General features: G+C 41.1%; 2 protein-coding genes across 2 annotated transcripts in view; one reads left to right on the forward strand and one right to left on the reverse strand.

Annotated features, from left to right (window-relative positions):
• Positions 1–3,174: 3,174 nt before the first annotated feature.
• On the forward strand, positions 3,175–5,862 carry LOC122972208 (kelch-like protein 34). Its single transcript, XM_044339080.1, has one exon. The coding sequence runs from the start codon at positions 3,853–3,855 to the stop codon at positions 5,659–5,661; it is 1,809 nt and encodes a 602-aa protein (XP_044195015.1). The 5' UTR covers positions 3,175–3,852; the 3' UTR covers positions 5,662–5,862.
• A 5,448-nt stretch (positions 5,863–11,310) lies between these two features.
• Positions 11,311–17,928, reverse strand: part of cnksr2a (connector enhancer of kinase suppressor of Ras 2a) — a 49,186-nt gene continuing 42,568 nt past the window's right edge. The window contains exons 22-24 of the mRNA XM_044339079.1: positions 17,268–17,492; positions 16,194–16,381; positions 11,311–11,680 (exon numbers count right to left, since the gene is read on the reverse strand). Of these exons, the coding sequence (XP_044195014.1) occupies positions 11,471–11,680; positions 16,194–16,381; positions 17,268–17,492 (623 nt within the window). The 3' untranslated portion in view covers positions 11,311–11,470. The remainder of the gene's footprint in view (positions 11,681–16,193; positions 16,382–17,267; positions 17,493–17,928) is intronic.

Below are 17,928 nucleotides of genomic sequence, written 5' to 3' on the forward strand. Positions count from 1 at the left end.
GCGTCCCATTTCCCTGATGATGGCAAGAGCATAGTAAACACATCACTCACCCAGTTAACTGCTCGGCAAAGTTGAACATGTTATGGTAAATTTCAAATTTAAACCTCCAGAAAACCAACAAGGTGGTGAAAATGACATTAAACAAGCTAACGTTAGGGTGGTACTTCAAGCAGAGAATAACCAGTAGCAGGCTAATCGCTGGAGTGCCAAAGGACAGAACCATCATAGACAAACCAAGTAAAACATGAGGGAGGATAGCCAGGAGGATATGGTCGTTGTGGGGACTGTTTTGGAAATTAGACAAGGTAAGCATGAGTTTTGTTTGTAAATGTGTCAGTATACTCTGTAATTCTATAGCATGTCTCTGCCGAGACAAGTAGATCTGAATAAATTTTTGCATAGATGATTGCAATACAGAAATTATTTGGAGTGTGAACCTATGAATCCCATAGTTAAATATGTGGCCAATTGCATATGATGTGTTGAGTATCTAAAAATAATTGATAATTGTTTGAGGTGCAGGGCTGTCATTTCATTTGCCTATTATTCGCTAACGTGACTACTCATTGTAGAGCCAGAATTGTTGTGGTAAATGGTTGAAACCATTGCAGTGATTGTGTATGGTATAGATAGGACTTCTCACAACCAAGTATGTGGGCATTTTTATGTTATATCTAAAGATATAACACTATTGAAGGGTAATGCAGGTGCAAGACCCATCATTTGGGACAAAATGAGCATTATTCAGTAATCAAATATCTGTTAAAGGTCCACAGTGGTTGGAGCTCCTCAGTCTAACGTCATATACTCGCACCCCCACCCCCCACCGCCGTTCTGTATTTCCATTTCAGGAAGTTGGCAAACCAACCAAGCGGCGCACACTTGGGCTAACGTCAGCCACTTTAGTTAAATTGTGCTAACAGGTAAGGTATCGTTATCAAGTAACATTAAACTTACCAAAATATTGTGACAATAGTCCGACTCAGTGCGAGTCCCACTGCCGGGGAGAGCAGTACGTGAGGCAACTGTCAATCAAAGATGTCAATCAACGCCAACGCGGCAGACATCAAAGCTAATAATGACTCGTTGAAAAAAATGATTGACTTAGTATTTCTAGCGAAAAGTTGATTTTTGAACAGGAGTCTACTGGAGCCAGAGGTCGTTTGGAGCCAGCTTCTAGCAGCCGTCTGTGGTGGTTGAAACTTGTTGTCCCATCAAAAATACATCAATGAGTCACTGTTGCACTGAGTGACATGTTCTTTCATTACAATAAACACTGGCACTGAAGTCTATTTTGACTCGATCCTGCATCAACCACCCTGTTGCCAGAAATACTCACTAGAGCTGAAAATAGTCCCCAACGAAAGCCCTACTTACTTCTGTTTTAGTAATGTTTGCTAAAAACTACAGTGACAAGTTTTAGGAACTTACTGAGCTTCTTTTTTTTATAAGAAAGTATATACTGTATTTGTGAGACTGCAGCAGTGAATGGGCTTGGAGCTGACAGCCACAGACAGAATATGGAAGTCAGAAAGTACAAAGAGATGGACCAACGCATTGTTGGTTTTGGTCTTTTGGTCGACAAACACTGAATAATCTTTGCTTTTTTTGTATTTGTCCTGCTCAATTTTAGAACACTTGCTTTATGTAATAAGATTTCCTGGTTTTTGTCATTTTGAAAGAAAGGAAACATCATCATCAGGGTGTATGAGATAACAAAGACCCCACATAAGAAGACAGGATGAGACAGCACACATTTTTTAAAGTGACATGTTTAAAGGGGATTATATTCTTTTCCTGTGGGTGTCAGGAGACTGACAGTAAACAGAATGTGCTGTAATACATGAAAATGACTCCATTCAGGGAAAATTAAATAACCTGAAACTCTGACAAAAACAAATTACAACTTCATATTCACTGTGATGGATAATAGAGCTTGGAGTTCATTTTCATAGTACTGGTAAACCCTGAAGAGCAAAGAAAGAGCCCTAATATCTGTAAGTGTAATATTCTTGTATTATATGCCATATGTTATAGGGTTTTAGTTAGGAGTCAGGGGTGTCTGTGTGCATGGAATCACTTTGATCCCGACCTAAACCTCCAAATCCATCTGTTTCAGGAAGGAATGCAACATTACACACATGCCATGATACACACCATAAGCCCTGATACCCCCCACATCCCGACCCCATTACAGCACGTATCCATCAACACATCACATGTCCTCATGCACACAGACAAACACACACACACACACACGGAGCAGCTGTAGCTAAGTTTAGCCTCCATCAGGTCATGGTGGAATATTCGCTGCTGGTGTTTTAACAAACCATATGGGAGGATTTGACATTGTGTGGGAAAGATTAAAAACACTCTGCAGTTTCAAAAAGGTGTGAGTTTGTTTTTTTTTCTTTTTGCGAGTAGCCTGCACGCTGGATTTTGAACTAGTGTAACCTTTCCATAAACCAAACACTCGCACACACACAACTACACACTCATCTCTCTGAGTGTGAGCCAGCATCTATTCAGAGACGATGATCATAACTCACTGCGAAATGTACGCTGCAGAGAATACTGCAACAACTTTTAAGTGCACGGTAAAACAATGCGTTTGCATACTGATGCGCGTGTGTTTTCGTGTAAGCGTGAGTGCATCAGACATAGCAGTAGCAAATCACACACAGCAGCTCAACATTAATCAGACGACTGTAAACACACTTTACAACTTGAAGCCTGATACTGCAAGTACATCTACTCCTTCCTTCATGATGTCCCCCTCCTTCTTCCCTCACACTCTTACCCTCCTGTCTCTGCATAAAAATAATAGGATGACATCTATCTGTGTGGTTTTGACACAGTGTAGGTCATAATAAGGTTAAATGCTTCCCCAAAGGTCACAGCTTACTCTAATACAAAAGCTATGCGATACTTGTAAAATCTTTGAGAGCTTGGCAAAACTTCCGCGGGTTTGATATGTACCTCGCGCTGAATCCGCCAAGCTGTGTCTGTGTTTCTATTCCTGTCGCCATGGCGATGAGGGCACTGATAGGTGCCGTGGCAACCGTGCCCTGGAATCTTAGTGCTACGAGCAGCTGTATTTACCAATGAGTTCATCTTTCTGGGATAGACACTAAACCCCTGCCAGGCTGCCTCTGTCTGTGTGTGTGTGTGTGTGTCTCTGTGTGTGTGTGTGTATGTATACATGCATCTGCTTGTGTGTATTCATGTATTTGGGTGATACTCCCTCCCGGACGCAGAGAAAAGGGCAGTGGACAAACACAAAGCCAACAGAGCCGGACACAGACAGACAGGAGGCTTTGAGATGGTCCACTTTTAAGGGCCAGGGGGCGGTACAAAGTGTGTGTTTGTGTGTGTGTGTGTGTGTGTGTGTGTAGGGGGCAGTTGGTTAACCTTCCTATCACAGTGTCATATGCCCACCGCTGCAGACAGAGCAGGACAAAAACACAGATGGAGAGACCTCGACTAAGGAGAAGCACTCTCCTCTTTTTTCCTCCCAGCTCTCTTTTACTTTTTGCACTCGTTTCCTGCTTCTTGCTTTCAGCAGCCCATTATCACGCTCTCCTACTAACGTCTGATTCTCTTTATGCCAAGCTCTCTTTTGTGTAGCTTGTCGGCTACATCGTTTTTCACTACAATCCCAGCTTTTCCTGTGCTTTCTACTTACTTCCTCCATGTCATTTCCCTCTCACTGCTTCTTCCCTGCTCCTTTTCTAACTAAACTTATTCTTTAACTCATCCTCTTTTTGCCTCTTTCTAATAAGCTCTCATCTTCCCACCTCTTCTCCTTCCCTCCTTCCTTCCTTCTTTCTCTTTTTGTCTCCTATATTTTGGATGGATAGCTACTCCCTCCTCTACAGTTCCTCCCACAGAACGGGGCTTCTCTCGGGCTTCCAGCGCCTGCGCTCTGACAGGAAGATGTGTGATGTCGTCCTGGAGACCGATGGCGTGTCTTTCCCCTGTCATCGCGCCCTTTTGGCCAGCTCCAGCGAGTATTTCTGGGCTCTGTTTGGAGATACTACAGCGGAGAGATTAGCGGGCTCCATTAGCCTCCCGGCGCTAACACCTGAGGGTTTAGACGTCATTCTGGACTTCCTGTATTCCGGCTGGCTCAGCGTATCACCGGCCACGCTTCCTGACGCCTTGGAGGCCGCCAGGTACTTGCAAGTGGAGAAAGCTGTGTCAATATGTGAGCGCTTCATTACTGATGGGTTATGTGCTGAGAATTGCTGCTGCTATGCTAACCTGGCTGAGCGCCATGCACTTTTAGATGCACTTGACTCTGCCAATCATACCATCACCATGGAAATGGGGACATTGCTGCAGGAAAGCAGGGACGATCTTCTCGGGCTGAACATCCAGTCACTGATGGCGGTGCTCGATGCCGACGAAATACCTGGCGTCAAGGAGGTGGAGCTCATAAAGCTGGCTCTGGATTGGCTGGAGGAGAACGGCCCCATCCCACTGTTGAAATCAAACCTTCTACTAAGTCATCTGCGCTTTGGATTGGTCGCCCCATCTGACCTTAATAGCCTCAGCCACGCCCACAGAGCCATGGCCACACCTCTGATAAGATGCCAGCTGAATCGAGCGTTGGAGTACCACAAAATGGGCTCAACTCAGCCAATCAGACAAAGCAGACAATCCACACTCAGAGCGTCGCCCAGTTGTGTGCTGCTTGTGGGCGGAGAGTCCAGTCTGGATAGGCCAGAGCAGCAGATGCTGATGTTTGACCTTAGAAGTCGAAAATTTTCATCCCTGAGTTCCACCATCCCGCTGCGACTGAGAAATCACTGCGTGTGCTCGGTGGGAGGCTTCCTCTTCGTGATTGGAGGAGATGAGGTGAAAGAGGGAGATGAGGACGGGAAGAAGTCTGTCTTTGTGGAAACATCCAATCAGGTGTGGAGGTACGATCCTCGCTTCGACTGCTGGCAGCAGGTGAAGTCCATGCTGGAGAGGCGGGCGCAGTTCACCTGCTGCGTGGTGGAGGATGTTATTTACGCCATCGGGGGACGACGCACACAAGCGGACACCGACATATACAACTCTGTGGCTTCTGTTGAGTTTTATGACATGGCCACAGGAGCGTGGAGGAAAGGAGCGCCGATGGCTCAAGCTCTTCACGGCCACGCTTGCGCTGTGCTTGACAACAGCATCTATGTGTCAGGTGGTGCCCCTGGCAACCGTGGCAGCATCCGTAGCAGTAACCAAGGTGATAACCAGGATGCAAACAGAGAAAGCAGCAAAGAAGTCCTGTCCTGGGACCTCAAAGGTAAAGTCTGGGAGAAGCGTGCGTCCATGTCCATCGCCAGGTTCGGTCACCGCCTGGCAACGGCACACGGCTACATCTACGCCCTGTTAGGGATGTATGAGCCCTTCTGCGATATCGAACGTTACGATTCACAATCAGATCACTGGACGAGGCTCAAACCACTTCTCACCGGCTCCTTCAGCTACGGTATGGTGTCAATGCCCTCTGGAAGCCTTCTGGTATTCGGAGGGAGAAGATGGAGGGAAGGACAGGAGGTGATAGTGAAAAGTGTGCTGGAATATGATACTAAGAAAGATCGCTGGAGGGAGATCTGTCAGCTTCCCAGACCTCTCACTGGCACTGAGTGCACATTACTGGCCCTGCCAGAATGAATTGCACACATAGTGAGAAACTTTTTGACAAGAAAGTGAGACGATTTCACTTTTAAGTAGGAGCAACATGGCCTCAAAATGCTGAGCAAAATTGCTTGAGATGGTTATGTGACAATATCATAAATTGGACTCTCAATTTTGATGTGTTTGTCAAATGAAAAGGTTATCAAACAGTTAGGTTTGGGGAAGTAAAACTAGTGGGTTTAAGAGAAAAAAAAACCACAAAGTAAAACCTATCGCTCACAGCAGAAAGCTTTGTGGTCTGCGGTGGGAAATGAAACCGGGTTGTCAGAGATAAAATGTTTACCACCACTTTGGCCTCTATAGCTTCACTTTCCACCTCACTATTAATAATAAGTAAGCTGTTTCGTGTACTGTCTTCTGTCATAGTGGAGTACAAATGATCCTAGCATATTTCAGAAAATATTTCAAACGAGTAAATGTTAATCAAGTAAAACTTTCTTTATAATTTATTGTACTACTTCTTAAAGGAGTAGTTTGACATTTTGGGAAATTTGCTCATCTGCTTTCTTGCCAAGAGTTAAATAAGAAGATCGATACCACTTCCATATGTCTGTTAAATATTCCAGGAGATGTTTAGCCTAGCTTAGCATAAAGCACATAAACTCTCATAAAACCACAAATTGTTGTTTTTACACTGTGTTTTTTAAACAGATTAAACAAATTAAATTGAATTTGTGAGTAAGTGAGTCTCCACCTACTTCCAGTCTTTATGCTAAGCTAAGCTAACCATCTCCTGGTTGTAGCTTCATCTTTAACAGACAGATATCTTCTCATCTAACTCTTGGCAAAAAAAGCAAATAAGCTAATAAAATCTAATAAAATCAAACAGGCTAAAAGGGACGTTTTACTTTATTTGTCTTTTATTTTTTTGCGTGTAAATGTCAGGTCACTGAGGCTGAGCTGACTGAATGTCGAATGAAATTGAAAGAGAAAGGAAAAGGATGCAACTCCACTCTGCGGCTGTCTCTGTACTTTCAAACATTTAGCTGATAATGTTATTGAAAGAGAAAATGACTGCGACTGTGACAGCAGAATAGGCTTAAACCCCTGGATCAAAAATGACAAGCAACCAAATAGCAAGAAATAAGATACATGGTGTTTTGGCAATGTGACAATGCTCTCAGAAGAGAAATAAAAACAGGAGCTAAGTAGAGAGATAAGGGGGGGGGATTTTTGAGAACAAATGGAGGAGAGATTTAGTGGGAAGTTGGCAATTCGTGTATAGATGAGTTTTCAGGAAAGAGGCTGAGCCCGGCTGCAGAGGAGGATATCGCACAGCAGGTGACACGGGGAAAAAGAAAGAAAGTCAGAACAGGTTACGGTTATGGAGGTTATGAAGGTGGGGGAGGACATCTTGAAAATAAAAACAACAGCAAAGCTAAGCTGAATATTTTATAGAGGTTGTAGATGCATGTGACATTCCTATTTATTTACTAGCGATGAATAATTTAAGTTTTCTATAAGTTAGATATAGGAATGGAAGCAAACCGAGGATATCGAGCTTTACTCCGTCTGCACTGACAACCAAATTAGACAAAGTAGGTTAAAAGCTGCAGAGTAGGAAAAGCATCATATCATATGCATGATTTGTTTCTAATAGCTGGAGTTCATTATTCATGGACTTTTGTGCTTGTGTCTACTTCCAATTAATCCTGAATACACACATATGCCGTCTGCATAAACATTACTTATTTAACGTATTTAATAATGTTTGCAGGTAATACTGGATTCAAAATTAATTGGGTGTCTTCATATCCTGGAGCAATTCATTGTCAGTGAGAAAATGTGCTCAACTCAGGTACTGAAGCTTCAAAATACAGGCACCTTATGATGTTTTATACACAACTCACGGTGTGCAGAATTTTTCGTTGCCTATTACTGTCAAAATGTTTGTATTTAATGCAGATTTTTGTACACATTCCAATTGGTAATTATCATGAAGTAATGATTATGTGATATTAATTCGAAAGATAAACTCAGAGTGATCAGACCTGCAGGATATGACTGTAAACAACTGGGAAAAACAAATCTGAATACATTTTACAGTCATTCAATTACTATTAAGAACCAATAAAACTGGATTGCAAATGACTGGATCTGGTGTGTCTGTTTACTAACAAAGTAGCATCTTATCTTTATATCTAAGCAAGGATTTTCTCGCTAAATAACTGTTCTTTTACAACCAGGGAGAGGACAGCTGTTGCTAAATCTACCATCTAAGCTTAGCTACCCAGAAGCACACTGCTGTGAATTTAAATCCTCTAAATATTTATTTGATGACTTATGTAAATATGTGTTTTGTTTCGACCTGTCAATCTCAGCTGACATCGCGTTCTGCGGTCTCTCCATATTTCTTTTAATCCTTTTCCTTTTAAACGGGACGTACGATAACCGTGAAGTTCATATGATCGGTGTCGAACGTGTCACTATTGTTAGCTGCACGTGCTCGCTACACGGCCAAAGCATGTAGACACGAAGAAGAATGTAGACGCATTACATTCATGTGATTGTTTGACATCTTATTGCAAAATGAAAGGCCACAAGTTTGGAGCGTGGCTGCAGGGATTTGTTCCCATTCATCCACTGTTGTATTAGAGAGGTCAGACGTTGATATTGGGTCAGTAGGTCTGGCTCCCAGTCAGCGTTCCAGTTCATCCCATAAAGTTCTTCCACACCAAACATGGAAAACCATTTCTTTATGGGCCTCGCTGTGTGCATGGGGAGATATTATGTTGTTGTTGTTGCCAAAAAAAAAGTAGAAGCAAGCTATTTATATATAAAGTTATATTTATATATTAATATATGTTTTTGCCTTTTTCTCATCATTTGGTTACTTCTTCTATTTAATTGTCAAATTTATCTTAAGATACATTTCTATCTGCCCAGTAATACCTGAACATTTCACTCTCTGTGCGACTCATTCTGAGCGAAAAGGGATTCAATTCACAGCAAAAGAAGAAGGCTACTTGCTTGAAGTGACCCTACTCTCTTCCCATTGGCTCAGATGTGAGTTGTGATCTGGAGTCCACAGTTGGACCCTCTCGGACAAAACGGTGGATCTAAAAATGTCAGTTAAACTGTAAGTAAAACGGCAGGAGGAGGAGGAGCAGAGCTGAGTTTCTAAAACAGAGCATCTCTGTTGCTTTGACATGGATCTCTCTCTCTCTCTCTCTCTCTCTCTCTCTCTCGCTCGCTGACAGAGACGGTACAGCAGCTGTCGCCAGCGCTCGTCATCTTTTCCCACATCCTTCTCACACCGTCTCCTCCCGGCTGCCAAATCAAAACAAAACCACAAATACATCTTCATCCAAACGAACCAAACTTTATTGATCCCCACTCTTCTTCCGACAGAACATATAGAATGATCACGTATATAAATACTGTTTGTTTTTTTTTTTACCATAATTTATAGCTTAAACATTAAACAATCTTTACTCAACGACAGTCGGTCCGAAAAGAAACTGATAGAATTAGAGAACATCATCCAAGACACTTAGTTTGCAGAGATCTGCTGTATCTAGAGATTTAAAACACAAAAACAGAAAAGGAATATTGTGTTTATCTACAACAAAGACATGCTACTACAACCAGCCACGGGCAGCAGCATAGAAAGAGCATTCAAACTGAGTGTGTCTCTGTGTGCTTATTGGTGTGTGTGTGTGTGTGTGTGTGTGTGTGCCTGTTCATGTCTTTGTGCATGTGTGTATGATTGCTTTCATAGCTTTGTGCAGTGTCTCTGAGTATTAAGTCATTTGGCAGCAGCGTACGAATAACAAAACTAGTATATTTTTATTAGATCCACAGTTCCTATGCAGATGTTTCCTCATATTCTCTATGTGGCATGCAGGATGCGGAGAAGCCAAAAGCTCTCCGAGGAAAAATCCACCATTAAAAACTTCTACCCTGTTAGTTAAGTAAAGTATATTCAAGCTGTGATGTTCAGGAATAGTTGCTTTCTGATAAAGGATCTTGTTTTCTTGTGTACAAAACCTTGCTTTATACTTATAATTTGAGGTTGTTTTTTTAATGTTTCCTAATGCTTGTTGACTCATACTTGTAGTCACCACGGTGACCATATCTCAGGTGTTATAATGAGGACGGGGCTGAAAAATCAAAGAAAAAAAAAAAGAAAACAACAAGAATCCAGTCTTCTATTTAAAGGTATCTAATATATTTATGATCTGCTTTTTAACAAAAAGTAATGATATCTCATGAACTTTGTTTATTTTTAACATTTATTCATATCTTATTATGAGCCAAAAAGAAGGTAGACTGGATCTCTGTAAAGGGTTTGAGTCTATAGTCAAAAATCCATGATTCTTATCTTTATTTTCTATTCTTATCTCTTATTCTGCAATATTTGGTTTATTTTAGATCAGCAGAGTCTGAGCGGAAAAAGAAAAAAACATGGCATTGCAGGATCTTTTTTAAGTTATTACAATGTCTTACTGCAGGTCTTTTCAAGGCTTTGCTTTCAGGGAGATGTACTAAAAACTTTTATGTAAGAGTAAAATAAAACATAAAAAAACAATGAGGACATGTAGTGTGTTATAATATTTGACAAAATAATTTTAGTGTTACTATCAAGGGAATGTACAGTTAAATATATTTCAGTTCAGCACTGCTGTAGGTGGAATAATGTTAGAGTAAAAGTGGCAGTCGGATCAGTGAGACGGTTTTCCCGGTTGATCCATGACTCAAAAAGCAACATGTCTTGCAGGTGTATTGCTCTCTCGGCTCTACTATAACTACAGAAACTTGCATCACATCAGTTATATGCAAGAGTAACAAAAAAAAAAAAGCACAACATAGGCTCCTAAATGCAAGACACGCTGTAACCAGCTGTTTGAAAACAGTGTAAAAGTATTTTTAAAGGTGAACTTTTCCTTTAATTCCAGAAGGAATGTGCATGCTTCAGGTCCAGCCCAGCACAGTACATAATCCTACCAAAACCAGCACAAAACAAAAGTCTCTAAAACTAGATAGAAACTGAGACTACTTCATTTAAAAAAAAAAAAAAAAAAAAAAGACCTGTGCTTATTGTTCTCTGCTGTAACACTCACTGTACAGTAAATATCATCATAGACATCAAGTATAAGGCTTGATAGAATACAATGTGTGTCACTCAGTGGCTATGAGACTGTCTATGAGACACTGTGCAGTCAGTATAAACATGGCACAAGAAGCGGGATGAATGGCAGCTCATACAGATATTATTGTATAATTCCAACGGATGAGAGAAGAAGTGTTGACGTGATGGAAAAATGTCCAAAAGAAAAGTCTCGTTGATTCCTTATAAGGTGTTTCCTTGGAGAGTATTTAAGGTATAGAGCACAAAAGATTACACGTAATACTTAACAGTTTATCGTCCGCCCCCGAGCCAGCTGGAGTGGCATAACCAATAAGCTCGTAGATTGATGTGTCATGAGGGCCCCGGATAAACCCAGAAGCGTCTGCGTCTCCTTAGAAAGCTGTCATGTTAGCACGTGTACACTGTGGCAGCTGAAAGCGGATTCAGGATGTGAAGTCGAGTTGTTTTCTACTCTCCTCTCTCGACACAGTCCATCACTATCTGCACCGATGCGAAACTTTCACTCTCGCAAACCCCTCCACCCCCCTTTCCCCCCCCCCCTCCCCCCCTCCCGGGGATGCATCCAAACGTCACCTGCGGTTTGTTCAACTCTCTCTAGGATCAGGAGAAGAGGCGTAGGTGTGTGTGTGTGTGTGTGTGTGTGTGTGCGCGAGGAGTGTGTTTTAAGAGTATGCGTGTGCGTGTATGTGCACGTCAGACATGGGTCTCGATGTAGGAGTGAGTGTGAGAGAGCGAGGGGGTCAGGGGCGGGCCGGGGTCGGATTCGGCGGCGGCGGCGGCGGTCGCGTTTGGCTCCTGAGAGAACAGCTCCTGATAGGCTCTCTTCCACTCCTGGAACTCTGCCGACGACAGCTGGGGATTGGCCAACAGCCTGTCAATCAGCGCTAGCTCCCCCTCCCTGTCCTATGAGGATGCAGAAACACAGGAGGGCGGGTCACTTTTCTTTTTTTTTTTTTTCTTTTTTTAAACTTCTATGCCTTAAAACGGAGACAAACGAAAAGCAAGACACACACTTAAGGGGATACACAAAGTTTTTGGGAGATTTGAAATGTGTAGATGATTTGTTCTGATAGGGAGGTATTGCTGTACAGATTGTAAAGCCCCCTGAGGCAAATGTAGAAATGAAATTGACTTAAGATATCATGTGAAAAGTTATAAAATTTGAACTTGTAGCTGCTCTAATGCCATATGATAAGTAAGATATCATTTTCTAATAAGACACCCTTTATATAGGGTTTGTAAGTAGCGACTAATGGGTCAATTAAAGGTTATAAGAACAACTTTTGGTTGCCTGGTGTTTAAACTTCTCCAGCATAATGCTTATTTTGTCTTTTTAGCTCGTTAATTCATCAGGAATATGATTAATGAACTGTTAGATCAGTTACAATCTGGAAAAAAGTGACAGAGCATCTGGAGCCGGTTGCACCAGCTGTTCATAAACTCAAACTTAGCCTAGTTATAACTCAAGTGTTTACTGAGTGGAAATTCACACGTCACTAAATTCAAAACCGGTTGCACCACACATACTAGTTTTACATAGAGTTTAGTCATTAGTAAATATTTACATATACTAACTGTTATGGAGTTTTCCATCTTTAGGTGTTACACTAGGTCAAGCATGGGCCTCGGGGTCACAGAGTAAGCAACGTCAAGTCTTATAGAGAGAGACGTCGCCTCTCCTTGGATATGCAGCTATCCGGGAAAACTAGAGCCACTCTGATAAAGAGTTAACTGGCGTTGTCCTGGTAACCAAGGTCAGGAAGATGGCCCGAGACTCCCTAGATATCACACTAACTGCCAGGTGCAACTGTTGCATAAGCAAGCTGAGTTAACCAACTGACAAAGCTAACGTTAGCTTGCTAATATCTGACTGGTTTACACTGAAGAGTGATGAGGAATGTGGTCGACATATCTGACCTCACACTTTATATTTCACAAAAAAACAATATACCTCAAATTACAAAACATTATGTCAATAACATTAGACTAATTAATGACCAAATAACTTCATATGGTTAGCTTACCATAATCAAACTGCATGAGTGCTACTGATTCTAAAACACACATATCTCTCCAGGTACGCAGATATAAATAACACAAGGTCGTACCTACATTCACTAAGGATTTTTTTGGCCCCCTTAAACTTTTATTTTTGGAAGTTATGTTACAGTTTAAATAAACTAAATAAGGCATTTCTTAAGTGTTAATGGTGCAACTTGATTTAGTAAATCACTGGTTTGAAACTACCTAGTAGTTACTAAGAACTTACCCCTTAACCCCGTCCAGCACATATTAACATCGATAACTGCAGATGTGATAGAATATCGTTATAATCTTTTATCAATGCTTTATTTACATTTTTAATTTTAGATGACTGGTTTTGCTTTTGGTTCATTTGAAAGAGACTTTTACCCTTAATTATTGACTGATGACTGATCACAGATCAACATTTTTAACAGCAGAATCAATGCTTTATTAGAGAGAGTAAGAAACTCATGACTCTTTATTGACAACTTGCTAATATTTATAGCTGCAAGCTTGATGACATATTAGAAAGTATAGACCTATTACAAAAGACTTAGTAACATTTAACTGCAGACTTTATGGCCTTAAGTGTTCCCATTGAGGGCCTGTAACTGACACACAGTATAAACCAGTAGTAAGTGACTAATTAATTGTTCATAATTAATTACTAGTTATTACTTATATACCCTCTGTAAAGGGTGAGTTATAAGGAAGTTGAGATGAAATAGTGAAAATAGTAACTACTGTACCAAGTGCTACTTTTCTTGTTTGCATAAGGACTGAATGTTGGTGATTGTGTAGAGCTAAAAACTACCATATCTGATACAAATGAATAACAATAAAAAGGTGCATTAACCATATTATAATTTCAATTTTTAAATCTGTGAAAGAACCAATGACCTTGGGTTAGTAAAAGGTAAGTTTTTTCCTACATTGTAAATTGACGTAAGTTGCTATAACTCAGCATGTTCAGACTCAACAGAAACAGAATTTTGACATACTGTACATCCATATTATGATTGTTTTCATCCAACGAGGACAACACAAAGCACAGCTGATATTTGCGAATCAGACTGAAGCAAAATCACAGATTTCTAGAGATGTGTCTTAATCTTTCTGCTTAAATAAAACTGCAAACTATCCTTTACAATACAGTATTGTTGACGTCACACCCAGAGCACCGTTAGCCAGCTGTGATGGCAACGTTAGACAAAGTATATATATGAACCTCCTTTATCAGGTTGTGCACTTGTGAACTTGTGCGGCTTTGTATCAATTTTGAAAAAAAGATAGATATAAAATATGCATGCCTTTGTTGTTTCCACAGCAACCAATGCAGATAAGCTGATGCTGCCTCAACACACAAATAGGACCTGATCACTTGTAAATAACAATGTGAACAGTCCATCCGAGGCAGATTTGAGGCATTTTTCGTTTGAAGATTTGCCTGTTGTCATGGAGAAAAAGCTCCACCAGGGATGACTTTGATGTCTACTGTACGCTTTCATTATTTGACAGAGAGAAATTAATCATCCAAACTCCCCAAACTTGGTGTATTATAGACGCCAGACAGGGAATAAACATGTAAGCTCCTCCGCCCGACCTGTACCAGCACACAGGGGCAGCCAAAGCCACAGATCCTCACAAAAGCTACTGCAGCTACACGCACAAGCGACAAAGCCCCCTCAACGCCCTCGCCAACCATCCCCGCCCAATGTACACAGAGGAAGCAACAAAGATACAAAACTCTAGAGACACAAATAAAAAAAATAAAACAACAACAACAAAACAGCCACAGCAGAAGAGCCATTCACAGGCAACCAGCCCAGTAACATAACCACTGCTCATATAGCATGAAGCCACAGATGGCTGCTTTACAAAGCTTGATAGAAACCAAACCGAGGAGACAGACTGGGACAGATGACTGCACCAAAACTAACAAGACAGAGACATTTTACAGCATGTGTGTGTGTGTGTACATGTGTGCATATGTGTTTATGTGTATGTCAGGGCAAGAAATTAAAATTAGAAACGCATGTGCATATGCTGCTGAGGTGGATTTATATCTTAAAGTACTCTTTTTTTTCAGTACACCCTATATAAGAAAAAAAAAGTAGATTTTGAACAGAAAAAAACAAGATATCATTTTTACGAAGTAGGAAATATTAAAACCATGAAGCAAGTTGTATCAGAAAATGCCAGAAAATACAAACTGCTAAATCAATATATTCTTAATTCTTGCAAAAACTTCATAAATTAAAGGGTGAACGATGGGCATGTGAGTGAAATATAAGCGAAAAATCGCACCGTCTTCTTTGCGAGCATTGTGCAGATCAGTGAGATATGATATGTGGCAACTTAATGAAAAAACAAATGTGCAATATAGTTTAAAAAAAAAACAACCTGACCATTCACAAAGCCTGGCCCCCTTAGTTACCGTTACTATGTCCGTCATTCTTCCCGTTCTCCCACATCACATATGCAGTTCACACTGATGACGTATGTTGTAATTCTGAGTAATCTTATTAATCGATGGGTCCTCGACTTTGCACAGAGCGGGCTTCTAGCTGATGAGCATCCATTTTACTGGCTAACATGACATCATCTGCAGCTATTTAGCTAATTAATCAAATATTAGCACCATGAGTGGGTTGAAAACACCGTCTCCAGCTAACTTGTTCATGTTTCTGGTGTTTTTAAACGATTATGATGGCCACAGACATGATATCGTGCTAAAACACTGAGGCTAAAGCTGTATTAGAAAAGCTATATACGTAAAAGTCATCAACAGCTGATGATCCCTGTAGATGAACAGTGTTTGCCTTTCACTGCAGTTTAGAGCTATTTACTCTCAGTATAACTAGTATAATAAGGAAAATGTTATTCCTTTAACATGACACTGTTTGGCTTCCACACAGTGGATGTGCAAGTCATGAAGGTTTTTTTTAACATAATTTCCAAATGTAGCTAATGAAATGCTCCTTGGAAGTAGAGCTCAGTTTCTGCTGTAATCACAGTTTATGTAGAACAGTCAAACACACTGATTAATCCTCCGTATCTGCTCTTGAGTTTTTGGTCTCTGAAAGGCTAAAATAAAGACGTTTTCATATACTCGGTATGAGCTCAATGCACAATCCTTTTCAATGTGGAGAAATCCAGGCCTTTACAGCCCTTTTGTGCCTAGTTACGGTTGCTAAGCTATGATTGGACAGTTGTAGTTTGGGGGGAGGGGTTTAGTGAATGGTCAGTCGCCTCAACAAAGAACTGAAATGTCTCCAAATATCTTTAAAAAACATTTAAATCTCACCCTAGTGTACGTGATATTCATGTGCACATTTATATATTTCCTGCATATTTGTTTGTGTGTGTGTGTGTGAGCGTATAAACAAACCTTCAGCGTGGAGCTCAGTATGCGGAGGCGGTGCAGACGTTCGTTGAGCTGAGGGTCGGCGGCCCGTCTGAGGAAGGACTGCCTGAACTCCGACTGACCCCTGGCCTCCGACCCGCGGCCTAGAGGGCACACTCCGCCCTGCTCGCACGCACGAAACAGGTCGCCCAGGGACGCCCCCTCGCTGCCGCCTTCACGCAGACAGAGAGAAAGACAGAGACACACACGTTTAACGATGATTTATGTTATAATCTTCCACTATTCACAGGTGTCACGAGATAGGAAGTTACAGGAGGATGAACTGTTGAAAGCCTGATTTGGTCGGGTTATATCTCAGATCAACCACTGGAGGACAGCAGCACACATCACTTGTATTATACAGTATAATGACTCGTATTAGTCATTGAAAAATCTCTGAGTAATGTCCTCTCCATTCTGGCAGTTTTGTTTCCTGTTCTTCACTAACCGCACGAGAATTCACATATATTTCACTGTATTTAGAGAGTCTTTGCTAAACATTTAATATCTTACTCTCAAGCAAATCTATCATCACCCTAGAAAATCCTCTGATTACATAAATCATTCTTGTTTACTATTATAGTCTGGCACTTTCTTTCCTGTACGCCGCTGGCTTCACCTTGGCAACCAGTCCACCATTGTCTCATTAGCCTCATTAGATCAGTACATGACTGGAGTGGCTGTTACCCTACTAGATACTGATGATGATTTAAATGGAAATGTGTCTGCCTGAGAGCGATTTTATTTCTGGCACATGTACTGACGTCACATCTTCACCTTAAAAAATCTCAGCTCTTTTTTTTTTTTTTTCCCCCCCGTCTCTGCTGGTTGTCATTCAGTCAGAGACAGATTTTTTTTTTCTTTTCTGCTTTCACCTGACATCCATCCACCCACACATGAAAAAAAAAAAAATGCACATGTATTAGCTCGGTGCTCTTTTCTCTCTACTCTTTTTATGCGTCTGTGTGTTTCACGCTACATTTACATGCATGTCCTTGACTCTCTCTCTCTCTCTCTCTCTCTCTTTCTCTCTCTGTCACATACATGGACTAAACTCACCGTTGTGTGTTTGCTGTTCTTCTTTTGCAGGGGGCGTGAGGAGTGTGTGTAGGTTGCTGTCTCGTGGCAGTGTGAAGCTGCGGGGTTTCCCTCCCTGGGTTGCCATAGGAATGAGCCTCTGCATCGCCACGGGCAACGGGACATTCCTCTGTGCAGGAAGAGTGTAAACAGCTCCGGCCATCATAGTCCCACCACCCGGGCCTGGCTCGGCAAAGACGGCGTCCTCTGTAATGTAAACAATGATATAAGACTCATATTTTCTTCGCCATACTCTGTCAAAATAATTAGCTGTTGACTCTAATCATCACTCATTTTCTTACAGAGCATAAAGCTGTACATACATACAACATACAGTATGTACAAACAAACTTATTTTGCCAGGTTTTATAAATTAAACATAAAAAATAAAGACTATTCGACTATACATTCAAGCTAAACCTCTCAAAAACATAAGTTTGTGGATATATTTGGTAAGTTTGTATTCATCAACATTTAACATACTTTATCTTACAGTATCCCACTTAAACTATCCACAGAGTGATGTCCCCCCAAAGAAGTTGTCAAAAATGACAACTTTGCAAGAGTCTTCAAAAGTACTGCAGCAAGTCTTTTAGTTTAGTTTGAATTTATTTGCATGAATAACACGACCCAAAAAAATCCA

Source organism: Thunnus albacares, chromosome 21 (assembly GCF_914725855.1).
Source record: "Thunnus albacares chromosome 21, fThuAlb1.1, whole genome shotgun sequence".
Classification (NCBI taxonomy): Eukaryota; Metazoa; Chordata; class Actinopteri; order Scombriformes; family Scombridae; genus Thunnus; species Thunnus albacares.

Coding starts and splice junctions, on each gene's coding strand:
- LOC122972208 (XM_044339080.1), top strand. CDS start 3,853: ATGGATAGCTACTCCCTCCTCTACAGTTCCTCCCACAGAACGGGGCTT.